Source organism: Pipra filicauda, unplaced genomic scaffold, assembly GCF_003945595.2.
Source record: "Pipra filicauda isolate LSUMZ 115617 unplaced genomic scaffold, ASM394559v2 scaffold17_size4572894_pilon, whole genome shotgun sequence".
NCBI lineage: Eukaryota > Metazoa > Chordata > Aves > Passeriformes > Pipridae > Pipra > Pipra filicauda.
Window position 1 is genome coordinate 2,327,155 of NW_024104287.1, and position 15,946 is coordinate 2,343,100.

The 15,946-nt window shown below is 40.6% G+C and overlaps 1 protein-coding gene across 3 annotated transcripts in view; it reads right to left on the reverse strand.

Moving 5' to 3' along the window:
- SLC20A2 (solute carrier family 20 member 2) overlaps nucleotides 1-15,946 on the reverse strand; it is a 57,414-nt gene that overhangs the window by 28,800 nt on the left and 12,668 nt on the right. For 2 of the 3 annotated variants that reach the window (XM_039379867.1, XM_027721730.2), the window contains exon 2: nucleotides 3,842-4,392. In XM_039379867.1, coding sequence (XP_039235801.1) covers nucleotides 3,842-4,130 — 289 coding nt within the window. In that variant the 5' untranslated portion in view covers nucleotides 4,131-4,392. Of the gene's footprint in view, nucleotides 1-3,841; nucleotides 4,393-10,183; nucleotides 10,377-15,946 lie in introns of those variants that run through there. The other variant, XM_027721728.2, reaches the window with a different exon arrangement.

Genomic DNA, 15,946 nt, shown 5'->3' on the forward strand with positions numbered 1-15,946 from the left:
ATGTGTTAAGAGGCACCAATGGCAGCAATCAGACTGCCATGAGAGATCCTGAATTTTCTGGATCATGCCACCTCTCTTAACAGATCTGCAGCAGACACGGGTGATAAAGTAAGGTCACTGAACATAGGCTGTTACCCAAAATTTCAGCCTCCATCCTCAATTCCAACGCTAGAAGCTGGTTTGAAGGTCTTGAAACAGAGACATCTGCAAATGGTGATTTGCTGGTATCATATGCAGCTACATTTGGAAGTCAACCAGTTTGTAAAACTGATCTCTCCTGGGTTACTATCCCAAAACAACTGTTACTTCTCTTGCCCTTTAATTTTTTGGCTTATTTTCCCCTGTACTAAAATAAAAATAAATACACTTTGATACCTTTGACATGAACTTAGATACCAGCAAGTGGAAGTGAGGTGAAAGAGAAGTCAGATGGTTACATCTGTAAGGAGTCAAATAAACAGATAGGCCAGCCATAGGTATGTAATTACAAAATACTCAGTCTGAAAAAAAAGGGAAACAAACAAAGCCACAGCTGCACTGCAAATGTGTAGTGAGGGCTGGGTTTTTTTGTTGGTGGGCAAATAGAGGGATCATGGAACTCTTCGTGTTTAAACAACTCAACAGAATCATAGAATCACAGAATGGTTTGGGTTGGAAGAGACCTTAAAGATCATCCAGTTCCACCCCTCTGCCATGGACAGGGGCACCTTCTGCTAGATTAGGTTGCTCAATTGAAAACAAACGTGAGAGCAAGAGGAAAAGTGGATGGTCTGAAAAGGACAATGCATGATCTAAACAAGTTTAAGGAAGCATATTAAGGAACAGAAGAAAATACAAATCAAGCCAGAGCAGGACTTTCCTCCAGTGTTTGTAGTGCCTTAACTACCTACACCAAAGCTTTAACTATTCTTTAACATAAAATGTATGTTTCCAGTTTTTACCTTTGCAAAACTAACCTAGGAAGCAGGAGGTTCACTAGACCTGTCACAGAGTCCCAAATTCAGACTCTTCATGCCTGCTGACACCATGGCTGCACACCCTTTCCTCTAATACCCCCTAAAGAGAGAGGGCTGGCTGCAGACTGCCCTGACCAAGAGTTGCCAGCACCAGCTTTTGGCCCAGTGTGTGTTTCATGCTCCCCTGGTGCTGAAGGCACCACATCCATTCTCCTGAGGCTCCAGTGCTGTGTGCCAGCCATAATCCCCCATCAAACACCACATCACCTGCAAGACTAGATTAGTACTTTGCTTTGCTAATCCTGGCTGGGATGTCCTCTCTGTTGGTGGCATCTCCTCAGTCGTACCAGCTGCTGACTTCTGCTCACACCAGGACCACTACAACAACACCCAGACAAATCCTGACAATAACCTGACAATTAGTTAATGCTAAGGAAGCACTACAATTTACTCCCAAAAGCAACAGTCCCTAACTTCTGATCTGCCTAATAAACAACATTTTAATATGCTATGAATTATTACAAAATGCTACATTTTAAAATTTTAATCCCATTGTTCCCTGCATCCTTCTCTCTTAGGAGAGAAGGTTGCCCTGAAAATGACCATCTGCTGTTTGCTGCAAGCATCAAAGGATCTTCCATCAACATCTGGAAAGAGGATACGGTGACTTTTGGTCTCTCCCAGACTGTTGACTCATTTAAGCTTCATTGAAATTCAGAAGCTAAATCCATTCGCAAAAACATGATCATGAGGCATGAGAGAACAGGATGGGTGAAAATGCAGAGCAAAAACAGAAAGAGGAAAAGAAAACATCTAAGAAGGCTCAGAGAAAACACAGAAAAAATATCATACATCCAGAGAAGAGCTGGAAATGGATTTGAGGGGAAAAAAAATTGAAATCTGCATTTTGCAACTTGTGATTAATTCTGAGATTTAAAATGTGGAATTTCTTCTTAATGCCTTTACTGGAGGAAGGGAATGCAACTGGTCATGAAGTTCACACAGGCTTATGTAAATACGCATGCAAATAAGTTGTTTTCTTTGAGCTTCTGACCAGTTGCCTCTGCAGGGGGTATCTGAGACTTAAACCTTTGCCCTGCCAGGATCAGGATGCCAGAAATAGATACAGAAAAGAAGAAGGACCCTTCCATCAATGGGAATCATGAGTATCAAGAATGTGCAAGTCACATTTCAGACAGTGAGCTATCTCAGTAAGAAGAGGGCTAAATGATGCAAGTGGAAGTCTGAGATTAGCTCAGATGGTTAGAGCATGTTGCTAATAATGCGAAGGTTGTGGGTTTGATCCCCATATGGGCCATTCACTTAAAGAGTTGGATTTGATGATCCTTGTGGGTCCCTTCCAACTCAGAATATTCTGTGATTCTGTAATAAAAAAACACCCTACAACCCAAGGGACAGACCAGGAACCTGCAGCTGACCTTGCAAGATATCAGGAAAGAGGAACTGATGGGGGGTGCCCAAGAGCACTCGATGTGGTTTAAGGTGGCAGTGTCCCAGAAGGACCATCTAGGGAAGTGGCTGCAGTCCCAGCAGTGATTTCTCACTAACCAACCCCTCTTCCCCTTGGGCAAGGGAAGGTGGCCAACTTTCAGGAGGTTCAGGAGCAGCCAAAGAACTAAGGGAACTACCTCCCCACAGTCAAGCACACAAAATCACCTCTGACAACTCCAGAAACTGTCACTCAATGTCCATTTTGATCCATTAAAATAAAAAATAATTTAAAAAGCGCTAAAGTTTCCCCTAAGAAACAGGAAAATAATCACATGCAGTAGACCTCTGCACAGATTCACCTATCTCATGTGCAGGTCCTGCCTAAAAACTGTGAGGAGGTTAGAGGGGTAGGTGGAAATAATATTTAGATCAGGTTTAAGTAGGTTTAAGGAAGAATATTTTTAAGTGGAACAACCCTTTCAAACAGAGGGTGCTGCGATGCTTGTATAAATCACGCCACCCTGTCATGGGATGCCACGAACCTGTCAGACTAAGAAAGTGGTGGTGGGATGGAAGGGCTGGCCCCTTGCCTGGGTTGCCTCTCCCACAGTGAAAGGGTTTCCTTCCTGCTGCCTCCTGACCTTTAAAAGCAGGTTTGCTCCTTGAGGGAGCTCTCTAAAAGCTCACAAAGCCTCTTGCATACAAACAAAGAGTAAATACTGTGGCTTAATGTTACTTACCTCAGAATATGCTATTTGTTCTAAACTGAGATTTAGTTAACTACCACGAAAAGTAGGGGAACAGACTCTAAAGTACGGTAACCTGCTGTCGGTTTGGGTCAGAAAAATTAAAGAGACCTTAAATGTGTGATTACTTATCTTTACTGCTCCCTTAGTTTTGCCATTAAAGAGACCTTAAATGTGTGATTACTTATCTTTACTGCTCCCTTAGTTTTGTCATGAGCAAGAGTGAAGTGTACAACTAATTGCAATCACTCAGTTAAGCAATCAGTTTAAGCAAATGTGTTTGGATTTTCTGTAATTTTTTTCAAAACAACTCCTTCTTGTACATACTCACTGCAAACTGCTGTTTCTGTAGAATCTTCTGTACAGACACAAATGCTATGCTTTCCAATTTTCCATTTACCATCATAAAAATCTCCAAAATAATTTTTTTCAGTATCCTATACATAGATAGGATCCATTGCGTAAAACATTTCTTTTTGTCTATTAGTTATGAATCACTGAAAAATGTAAATTATTAGAAGCATTTAAAAAACATAGGAGACTTAAATAGGAGTACAGGCCCCTGCATTCATACAATACCAGATGTGCAGATCCAGAAGATGGGAAGACTTAATTAACAATGTTCACAACAAACAGGATGACAAATACACAACAAATGTTACTTGGAATAGGAAAAGTGTTACTTACCAACCATCGCACTCACTTCTCCTGCCATCAGCAGTGGGACAGACTCGTTGTACAGGTTAACATCAATGATACCTTTCCGAATTGTTTCTCCTACTTTTGCTCCCAGTAATACTGAGCCAGTGGTTTCAAAAACTGAAGCCAAAATGCAAGCCTGGCGTAAAGTAACAACACCAGAGCCCACAGCCGTGCCGAAAGAATTTGCAACATCATTTGCACCAACCGAAAAAGCTAAAATAAAAGCAATGATAAACCCCACAATGACCATCCACAGGTACTCATCCATTGCCATCTTTCCCCAAACCGTAGATTAGCTTCCCCTTTGCAAATAGTTAATAGTCAAGGCTGGAGGGCACCGCAACGGATTTGGAAAGCAGATTTCTTGTAAACAATGAGTTCTCTCTGGAAAGTGCTGGGTAGTGTTAGAATGTGAAGAAACTGCTAACTGCTGATTTTCAAACTACTATAAATACTGTTCATTTGGCTGCCTTCGGTCAGCAGTGAAACACATTCCATATTTTGCTCCCAAACCGGTACAACTGCGATGTTCTGTCCTGCAACAGAGAAAAAAAAAGAAAAAGAAAAAAGAAAAAGAAAAGAAAATTAAAAAAAAAAAAAAAGAATACTCAGCAGAGCCCATAACAATGCGCGTTTTCAGAAGTAAACAGATGACTTAAACCCACTAATGGGGTCCTACCTCAGCATGTGACTGCTCTAATCATAAAGCAATTCAGAAAAGATTCAAATTAGGTCACCTCCAAAGCAATATGTTTCTTGCAATATCACTGACCAAGAAAATCTTTTGAGCAATTTAAAAGGATTTAGAAAGTTTGGGAGTTTTGTTTGTGCTTCATTTACTGAGCAGAGCAATAAGCCCTCTTTCTGGCAGGAGGATTCTTCTTGGCTTTTTGTACCCAGTGAATATAAGACATACCATACAGCCTGAGTCCCAGCTGATATATATCACCTAGCTTCACTGATCTCAGCAGAGCTCTCAACATTTTATCAGATGGAGCCATGGATGCACTCCTTTGAAAAATTATTTTATATATATGTCTGTCTAGGAAACACCACTGAAAATACTCTGAAGAGCATTAATCTGTTGCTGTTATCACATCCCATGCAGTAAGAACACCGTTTTGTTACAGCTTTTTAGTCACTGAAACAGCACAGTAATTTCAATATTTCCATGTATCCCTACTGGTTTAGAGAAGTCTATAAAAAAAGCGCAACTAAAACATTGAGCTCTCTGCTCTTTCCTACAGATACTTATCGATTACTGTTATTATATTCAAACCATTGTCAAAGATACCTTTTAGTATTTCTTTTTGATAGCTTCAGATTTATGACCGTATTTTGAATTAGTCTAATCTGATAAAAGAGTGAGCTCTTTCAAACCAAAAAATTGACAAAGAGAAAGGGAATTTAAAAAATAAAACCTTCACCATCCAAAAGACTGTTAAACAGAGTGATAAGGCCCACAGTGACATCAAGATGGTCAAAAGCTAGAAGCAAATTTTCCCAAACCACCTGTCTCCTCCAAGGGCTAATTCTCTTCACAGCCACCACAGACATCGCGTGGCAAGGGGTTAAATCAATGCAAATATGCATCAGACAACTCCACACGTTTTAAGAAGCACCTCTAGAGATCAGAGGATATCAGATTAAAAGCCCTGAGCCCACCTCCTGCTTGCTCAGTTTCCTCACAGTTGCTTTAATTTCATGCAGTATTCCCACATGTAGAGTTTCAAGATCATGCTTAATTTCTTTTGATGACCCAAATGCAATATAGGTCCTGCGGTAGTGAAGAGTAAGGGTCCTCTGAAATAATGGCAAAATTAAAAATTAAAAGAGATTCTGCATATTCCTGAGATGCTGGATACTTGAAAACAACAAACAGGAAAATACCACATTTATGCGTGTTTCCTAAAAAAACTCTTAAACTGATGTCAAGGATTGATGCTTTCTCCACCTATACATATTCAGCAGAAAAGATGTCCCTGTTTCTTTTTCCAGGCTCCAAACTGGCTGAACAACTGTTGCTCCAGTCTTTTCCAGACATGGAGCAGACATAAATCCTTGAATGCCTTACACTCTAAAATAACATTTCAGAAGGTCTTAACGGCTAAAAACATTTGTATAAGGATTTTTATACTATGAGATAACATGAGAAAACAAAGCACCAAAGCACGTTTGCTGTTTGAAGACTTGTTGCCTTTTTATAATTCATGAGCACTCAGCCCATTGAGTGGAAAATGACTTGACAGAGACAGAAAAGGCTAAAGATATTTGGAAGAAACAATTATAGTCAGCACTTGTTTGCCCGTGAAGGAAGACAAAACCCCACTAAACGCATTCATCAAAAAAATTCTATTATGTACATCAGACTTTTGCTAGGAGATGAAGTTCTGGAGTAGGGTCCTTTCTTGATCCTGGAGATTAATGATTAAATTTTCCACCCTGCGTGGATTTACACAGTACCTTTGCCAAGTTAGCCTCAGTGCCCCAGTTTCTTCTCCTGAAAATGGGCAAAGCTGACTGAGATCCATGCATGCATCCACAGGCTCTGTGATTATATGAGACCCATTCCCTTTGGACAAGCAAGATGAAAGTACACCCATATTCCCAATAGAGATCTGTCTTTTCTGTACTTATCAATCAACCTACCAATTTACTGTGGTGACCCAATTTCTGGGATAAGGAAGAGCAGGGGGATTGTGACATTCCTCCACCGCAACAGAGTTCATGGGACAATGTTTGTCAAATCTGGCTCCTCCAGCCACAGCAAGTTCCTGGAGCTTCCAAAATAAACCACTAAGTCACAAGGTTGCCTTTATTAGATTCCCTGGGAAAGGGTAGAGAGAAATCCTCCAGATGGTCCCAAAGAAATTAAGACTTCAAGTGAGTGTATGTGTGCTCCTAAAATGCCTCATGAAGGCCAAAGGGTATCCAAAAGTCAGTGGGGCTTTTGGCAAACAGCTCAGAGAGGCAGCTACATAAGCACCCTTCCTGCAAAATGGGATATATGGCCTCGAGAGAAAAGGATGTCTTAAGAAAGAAGTCACCTCTCCTGTCATTTTATCAAGGTGATGGTTCAAAACAGAGCTTCCTCCAAAACTTGGGAGGCTCAACTTGATGTCCATGGCATTGATACAAGGAACAGAGCACAGCAACAGACGAGTCTTGTTTTTAAGAAGATGAAAATCAAAAGGAAAAGAGGAATTAACACACATTTATAAACTAATATGTGGGCTGCCTTTGAATGGCTAGGTGTTACTACTTTCAAACTTAAAAAACGGTAAGAGATTTTAAATGCTTATAAAGAAAGAAACAGAACGAAAAAAGGCACATCTCTGAGAAAGTTTTCAGAAATGCAAAATATCCTGCAAAGTAGGCCAGTAACTAAATACAGACTAAATCTTGTACCATGCTTCTTTCTAAAGCTCAAAATACATCTGGCATGCTCAGACATGCTGAGCTATGCCCCTCATCACCTAATCTAACCGAAGAGCCTGTGGTATTTCATGTTGTTATTGGGATGAAAAAGAAACTGGGATGGAAAAATCACCATGGGATTTTCACCAGTAGGGAATGGCAGATGATCTGCTCTATGTGTGACACCTGGAAGTCATTAGCCTCTTTCCCTCCTGTGCTCATTTATATTTCATCGATGTGCCCTTATGTAGCGCAAATGCAATTCAACCTGACCCGCTAGATGATGGGAAACCCTTCTGTTTATCTGTGGGACCAATACCCCCTCTGCAGTCAGGCGCACTATGCTACAGCAGCAGACTCTGGGTGGAAAAGTTTGTTTTCCTATTTAGGCTTTGGATAACTCTTCCAGACCCAGCCTAGCCTGTTCTGCAGTGGCTGTGCTGCAAATTCACACTTGGGCATTAGCAGGGCAGAGGAACTGTGTTAGGACTGGAGAGCTGCAGGATTTGAGGCTGGAGCGTGCATCTCTCATGGCTATTAGAAGGAAGGGAAATGTGAAGGAAGATGACATTTCAAGTTGTAAGAAGCTAATTCTGCATTAATGCAAGACTTTTAGCTAATAGAGTTTTCTTATGATCCATAATCAGCGTACCATACCTAGGAGGTCTGAGTGAAAGCTTTTTAAGAGGACTTAGAAACTTACAGAACTTGCATCTCAGTGAGAAAAATTTGATTTTTGGAAATGCTAAGCACGTCCCTCTGCCTTGCTGGCAGATGATCCAGACACCCCCCTCGGACTGTATTTTGTTGCTAACTAAACAGCTTGTTATAACTCTGTCAACACAGAATGCTATTTCTTCCCTAAGGGAGAGATGAGAAAAAAACCTAGGTAACGAAGCACCTTGATTCATGCACAATGACAAGTGAATCCTCAGGAAAAAGTTAGGATCTCATGGTAATCACAAGATCATTTTAGGACATGTTTATAGATGGACATTTACTAAGACAGCTGTTCTGGAAGCTGTTCATGGTACACTTCTGAGACTACACAAGATTTTAGTGAAAAAAGTAATACTAAATTTGCAAACCAAAGATGACTGGGGTTTTTTTTTTGGGAGGGAGGCAGTCTACTAAACAAATTGCTGCTAAAGAGACTGCAGAAGTATCCAACAGCAGGGATGAATGGATAAATAAAAGCTCTGGACTAAGTTCAAAGTCTTGGGAAGCAATCAGAGTGCGTTACCCACCAGCAATCCAACTGTATGACATAAAGGAAACAAACAGAGATCCCATAAATATCTTTTAATCTTCTCTTTGCAGAAAATTGGGGAAGAAACCTACTGCTCTTGTGAAACATTGAAAGGTATGCAGCTCACACCATATATAAATCATGCTGTATGCAGCTCTTCTACTCTCAGAAGTTGCCCCACGCTGCAGCTGAAAATTTTCCTCTGCTCTGGACAGGACAGAGATTCTGCAAGGTCCCACTTTTAACTGATTTGTTGTTGTCCAAGTATGAGGAAAAATCAAAAGACAGCAGCTAGTGCAGCATTTCTCAAGACAACTCTTACAACTACTCCACTCTGCATTATGGCAAGACAGACAAGGGAGGATAATTTCTTTTCCCCTGTCGTGTTCAACACAGCAGACGTTTCATGATCAACAGTGGCACTGAATTTATACTGACAGGCAGGTTCACTTCCAGTTACCAGTGGCTGAAAAGTCTGTCTAAAATGCTTACCAGACAGCAGCTTCTAGGAGGTTAGTCCATACCTCTCTCATTTCTGTATGTTGTTCTTTATGTAAAACCGATCTGTCAGGCTGTATATAAACTCAGACCAGATCTAGCATTCCAGTCTATTGGTACTAAACACAGCACTGCTTAGAAACCAAACATGATTTATAACCAAAGCTACTAACATTGTTCATATCAGTAGTCTTTATCATTTCCAGTTCATGCTCGGGCCACAAGGCTCACAAATTACTTAATTTAAATTACCAATGCTACATTCATGATAAGAAAGGTGGTATTAATTCAAGTGGTTCAAGACTAAGAACATCCCTATATGGCTCTAAATTACATGCACAGACTTGTCACAAGGCCAAGCATTATGCAAGTTTAATGCTTCAGTACACAAAAAGCACTTTCGACTTACTATTAAAAAAATCAATTATCATATCTGCAGAAGCAGGTTTTGTATCAATCAGTTCCTATTTTAACACATTCACAATGTGTTTAAGCATACTTCACACTACTACTTGATATGGAAACAAGACTGAAGTTGATAGCTTTCCAAGGATTCACATCCACTTTAACACTGTCGAGGGACTGTCACTGTCAGTTCCCAAAACTTTCAGAGGATGCTTTCTTTTCTTAGTCCCTATCAACCTTTGTTCCCACCACTGAAAGGTCAAAAATGCATATAAAATATTTAGTATGAGATTTGTTGCTGAAAACATTCACTAAAAAGACAAGACAGCAGACACTAAAGAGCAGTTCTACAGACAAGTAAGATAGGTAAAGTATCAACAAGTTACCATGCATTTGCAGATAAATATTTTTTTCTCTAATTAAAGCACAATTTGATCCTTCAGTAACTGAATGAAGTCTTTCTTATAAGCAAGTAGTTTATATGATTCGACAGTACAGATTTTCAAGATTCATTCAGAGAAAAGAAGAGTTCATGGTTACAAAAAACATGCTTTACAAAAGAAAACCATGCAGAGAAATCTTTAAAACTCACCCAGTATTTAAAAGCTGTTTCAAAAGAAAAGGAGCTAAGTTCTTCCAGCAACCTTCCCTCCTGATTGTAAATACAGGTTGAAGTCTAAAATAGACATCCTATCATTCAGCACAGTCACATCTGAACATGCAAATTTCCAGAGGGTAGAAAGAGGGCTATAACTTACACCAGGCAGTCCGGGCATAAAATTCACTCCGGCACAGGAGAGTACACAAGACAACACCGAGAAGCATCAATGCGAGTCCAGAGTCTTATTCAGTAGGTGAAAATCTGCCTCCTCTTAAGCAAAGAATTCTGCTGGGGGTGGGCACTGATAAAACACAACACTGCGTCACGACTGCACTAGTGAGACAAACCAATCCAATGAAGCTCATGTTAAAAGCAACAAAACGTTCCTTTTTTTTTTTTTTTTTTGCCCCCCCCAAGCATAAGCATAGACAAGAAAGGAAATCTCATTTCTGACCATCAGCTGAGCATTCTGGTGAGATCAGGTACTCTCTGAGGAGTCACAGATCTTCTATTTGCAAGCACACTTAAATGCACTTTTAATTCAAGCACATGTGAGGGTAGGATACATACGTCCAATTTGGGAATGATGTTGCATGTTTGCTACTTTATCCATGTCAGTAGAGGTCTCACAGGCTATGCAGACTGCAGAAAGTTAAAAATGTGCACAAGTTTTGACTGGATCAATGCCTAAGCAAGCAACTTCACTTTCAACAGTTCAGCCTAAATTACCTAATCCAGATTCCTTCAACCACTTTCCTTTAAGTGGGAAACATTTCTGCATGTAAGTCAAGGCAAAACTAATGTTTGCCCAAAACCACCCAGTTTAGCTTTATATAAAACATTTGCTTTAAGACTATATAATGCAGTTAAGCTACCATATTCAGCAAAAAGGAATGTAAATCAAAACTGCATTGTCACTGTTAAATATCTGACAGACAAAAATTTATTTGGACACATTTCTAGTTTATAAATAAATGATGTTTTAAATTTATCTGCTAGGTTTTACTCCATTCTGAGTCACTCAAAGCCACGGAATGATATTCCAACATAATTAAACTAAATTTCTAAATTTTCTGCATCCTGGCCATTTGAGAAAAATCAAATCATCTATTTAGATTTGTAAACACAGACTTGGAAACATAGTCCTTTCCCCACTTATTTTTTCAAGTTTGAATAAAGGATATTTCTTAACAAGAAGTCAAAAGTTTTTTGATTTGGTTAAATTCAACTGCACATCTGCAGGGATAATTTGGTAAAACTGAAAAGTGGTTTACATTTCTTAAGAAAACTCAAATGGATTAGCAAGCCTACATCACCTTCTAAAAAGAATTAGGGCAAAACTCCAGCTAGAAATCTGCAATGCAGAAATAACGTTAAAATCCCCCCCCCCCAAAAAAAAAAAAAAGAATTATAAGTATCAGGCCATGATTATTTTTAAGAAATGCCGACTCTTTATTTAAGGTCGATACCCAGCTATTATTAAGTCTGCAATATAGCTGCTACTTTTGGGGAAAACTACATCTCAAGTCTGCTTGCAATATCTTTCCTTTTACTTCTGTAATAGCTGGCAAACAGGCCTCCTAGTTTTAGAAAAGTAAGAGGTTCATACTTTCACATTGGCTTTCCCTTATGGACAAAAGCAACATATTTGAACAACAAGAACATTAATCTTTTCTTGCACATCTAAACATATCTTAATACCTTTTTTTACTTTTCTATTTTTTAACAAGTAGCATCAATCAATTCAAGTGAGAGTGATAATAATTGTAAACATTAAGTCAGACTGTATTTATAGATCTGGATTCCAAAGTTTTAAGGAAGTGAATAAACAAACTCAAAAACTTCTCAGAGACCTGATTTAACTTTATAAAGCAAAAAAAAAAAAAAAAAAAAGCAAAATATTATTTCATGTTCTCGTTACAGCTGACAAGTTGTTGATGTCTGTCTCAAATCCAAACAGTCCAAATAAGCACTAAACCCATCCTAGTTCTCCTTAAAGGACCATTTACCCAGCTTAGAGTAACCACTACCAGCATGCAGATGTAGGTGAAGAGACAGTTGAGAGGATATGTTATTTGAGAGGTATCTATATTGATTTCAAACCCCAGAAGCTGCCAGCCTGACCTGTGGGAATCATCTCAGATGCAGGAGAACTACAAACTGGAACTATTTGAGTGCCGTTTCCCAAGAGCCAGCCTGGCCACAGCAGTGGTTTCTTGTTGACCTAAGCTTCAGAGCTCAGTCTACACGCAAAGCAAAAGATATAATAAACAGTATAAAGAAAAGGAAATATCTTCAAAGTTTTTGTTCTGCTAAATCAGCATTGCGGACTTCAGGCATGGGAAAATTCAAGCCAAGATAGGCTGACCATTAAGAAGAGTTATAATTTGGAATACCACTAAAGAAGCAACCAAAGGAAAATTTATAAGACCACAAAATAAATTGCAAGGATTGGGTTTTGGCAATGGAAGCACCAGTTTGGTTCCCATCAAATCAAGTATCTGTAGAAATGACAAATATATTTTACAATCTCAATCAGATATCATAATTTGGTTTTAATTGTAATTTATTCTGGTAAATCCACAGTTGATAGATCCCTGTTTGATTCAACAAAACCGTGCTAGGCAGACTTACATTCTGGCTTAAATAATGTAATAGGACATGCCAATTTAAATAATTAATTTTAAACACCCTTGGTTTTGTATTTCTGCATCAGCTATTTTCTGAAAGATGCCCAGGTTCTCATTTCCCAGTGACCACTAAAACAAAATGAATTTGCAACTTAATGTAACTTTTATATCGAATGTAACTGGCCTTTTTTGCCATTTAGGTCAGAAGGCTACATATTTAAGCGGTTATATGCATTTTGAAGTACACACATTTTGAGTAGAAGATAATGGGGGGATGAGTATAATTTTCTAACATAAAAACCTGTAAGAATTGGAACCTGAATGCCTGTAAATTGCACTCAGTCAGAAACAGAAATACGATAAAAACATCCAAAAGGTTCAGGATGTTGTTCCAGTTACATTGTGCCAGCTTAAATAAGGTTACTGACCAGCCACATGAGTTTTTGGGCTTTCGTATACCTGCTGGTACTTTAAAATTGGGAGCCATAAGCAGCTGGAACTGTGGATCCTAACCCTGCCTGGGAACCCTTATTTCCCCTCAATCTACAAACAAAGACAACAAAATTAACGAGGAGGAATGAAAATCGGTAGCAGATGGCTACACAGGTATCGCATAGCATCTTGAAGAAATCCAGCTCTTGCAATACCCTCTTCTTTCTGGCATTGAAGGCCCCTGTGAACACCTCCACCACAAGGGGCTTGAAGCAGGACACCACGTGCCAATCATTACCTGGAAATTAGCCCTGAGGTCCTTGAGTCTAACAGATTTAACACAGGTCTACCAAACACAGCAACTCTTCGGGGTGCTTTGGTAACACCATGATGCCCAACAAATGACAACAAAACTCTGAGTATCTGCTCTGCAGAGAGCTGCAAACACAGTTCAAATTGTAAAGAGCCAGCTCCAACCAATAAAAGTACTTTTGCTTCTGCATATTGGGTAGCAAGGTCCAACATGTTCTATCAGGATAATCTCCAAAGCGGATGCATCTGCACTTCACTGCAAGAAAAACCATCCCAGGGACTGTCTGGAAAGTTTAATGTGGTAGACATAAAAATTTAAAAGTCATTCAGCATTCAGGGATGGAGCAACTCCTCCGCTCTGAGGAATCAAATCACTTGGATGCGCTTTCTTGATGGCTCTGAACTGTCACCATGTCATCCATATGTTGGGTTTTTTTCCAGCAAACCTGTGGGCTCTCAAAGACAACACCCCAGCTAGGGGACTTCCACTCCCAATGGTTGAGGTAAATTAGCTGTGCTTGCACAGGCATGCAGGGAGAGTTGCCATGTTACAGCATGTGACTGCTTGAGATCACACTTCTCTACTGAGTGAGTAAGCCCTGGGAAAATGAAAGGCAGAAACCCACAACTGGAATTGCTGGACGCCAAGGCTGGCACAACAGATGACACAGGCCCTGGGTCTTATGTGGCCTGGGAGAGCCATGCTGACTCCAATCCCTGCCACAGCACAAGCCCTTGTCAAGTCAGGAGGAGTCTGAAGGCAGCAAACCAATTCTGAAGGACAAGGCTTTGGCCAACACTGATTCAAGCAGTGCTCCAGCTAATTCAGGGAACTGGACCTGTATCACCTGTGACTCTGGCTGACTGACCGGAGACTGAGTGTACCTGTGTCCATACTAAGTCCAAGGAAAGGGGTGTACTGCTGCTCTGAGCCACCCTGGACTTAATCCGTCACTTCCCCTCCCCAGTGCCCTAACCAAAGAAAACAATCAGCATGGGCACAGTATTCTAAAAGCCCTGGCTACTGCTGACAACTCAAGGAGCATGATCCTAAAATACTAACAGACCTGTATTGACTTTACATAGAACATAAAAAACTGCCCATGAAACACTCTTGTGGCAATCCAAAAATATGCATTTTGCAAATTCAGAGGCTTATGCAGAGATGCCCTTGGTAAAAAGCCAGAGCGTGGTTGCCAAAAGTCAACAATGCAAATTTTTCAAATAAAGGAAACCTGACACCTCCAGCTTCAGACTGCCTGCCATTTCCATTTCAGTTTGGGTTTCAGAGCATAACCACTGTGGAGTCTTCTGTTTGAGCCAGAGAGATGGCTGGAGCTCCCCTGGGTCCAGCAACCCCCTCTCTTCGAACAGAGCTGGAGTGAGCGAGTAGCTACCAACATGCCAAACCACACTGGTTGGCTCTCACTGACAAACTTCAAAATCGGTGTGGCCAGCAGGACAGAAGACCAAGCACTGCTGAAATGAGCTAGCTGAATGTCAAAAGGAGTAAAGGACCAGGGGTATAGCCAAAGAGAGGAGGGATGATGACACTCAGAGGTGTCAACCAGGGGTATGGGAGTAAGTGGAAGCAGATGAGGCCAACACACTGTGGCAATGCAGTGTATTTTCTTTCCTATGAGGATTGCAGTAATAAAGACATGAAAGGGGAAACAGCAATGAAATCTGTGACCTTGGCTTCATTTCACAGGAATAGGAGCCAAATATTACACTAAGAGGCTGGTAATGCTGCCTGGAGACCATGCAAAGAATGGCATCTGCCAACTAATAGGCCTGTTTCCCCCACAAAGTCCAATAGCTGCTGATCTCTGTTCTTCTGAGTTCATGTAATAGTCCACACCTATCTCCTGGAGCCTTTGCTGCTACAGACATGAGGAGCATGACGGCGAAGCAAAAACCTTGAGTTCCACCCACAAGGCAGCATTAACGTGCTAATTGCTGCACTGTAGGCTGATGATACTACTAAAGCAAACAAGTGGCCAACAGACTTGTCACAACGGCTTCGCATTAAATCACTGTCAATGCAGCATGCCAAAGAATGTCCCGTAGTTGGGTATTTGGCTTAGCAAACACATCCAAGAGGACTTATTAAGGGTATGTGGTCTTGTGAAGCAGGTCAAGAGAAGTTAGGTTTTATCTCTTATGGAGAGATGGCTCTATGTTTTATCTGGGCTTTTCCTAGCCGGGGAGGAAACCCAGTGGTCCAATGCTGATGTCCAGGTGGAGCACAAAGAGTCTTCCTAAAGGTATGGGATAACAGGATAACAGGGATAACAGGACTGACCAGCATATTCATCTGCAGAAAGAGCTCAAACAGATAGAAGTCCTCTGCTTGACAAAGAGCCTACAGAGAAGGGAAGAAGGATATATTTGAGTACGTAGCACCAGCAAACAGCGCCAGTGCCCAATGTGCCTCATCCTCTGAAAAGCATGTTTATAGCTAAGCCGTGATGATGATCCTGACACGTCACAGCAGCTCGATGGTTGCCCAGTGGAGAAAAGATAGAATGGATGCTGCCGAGAGG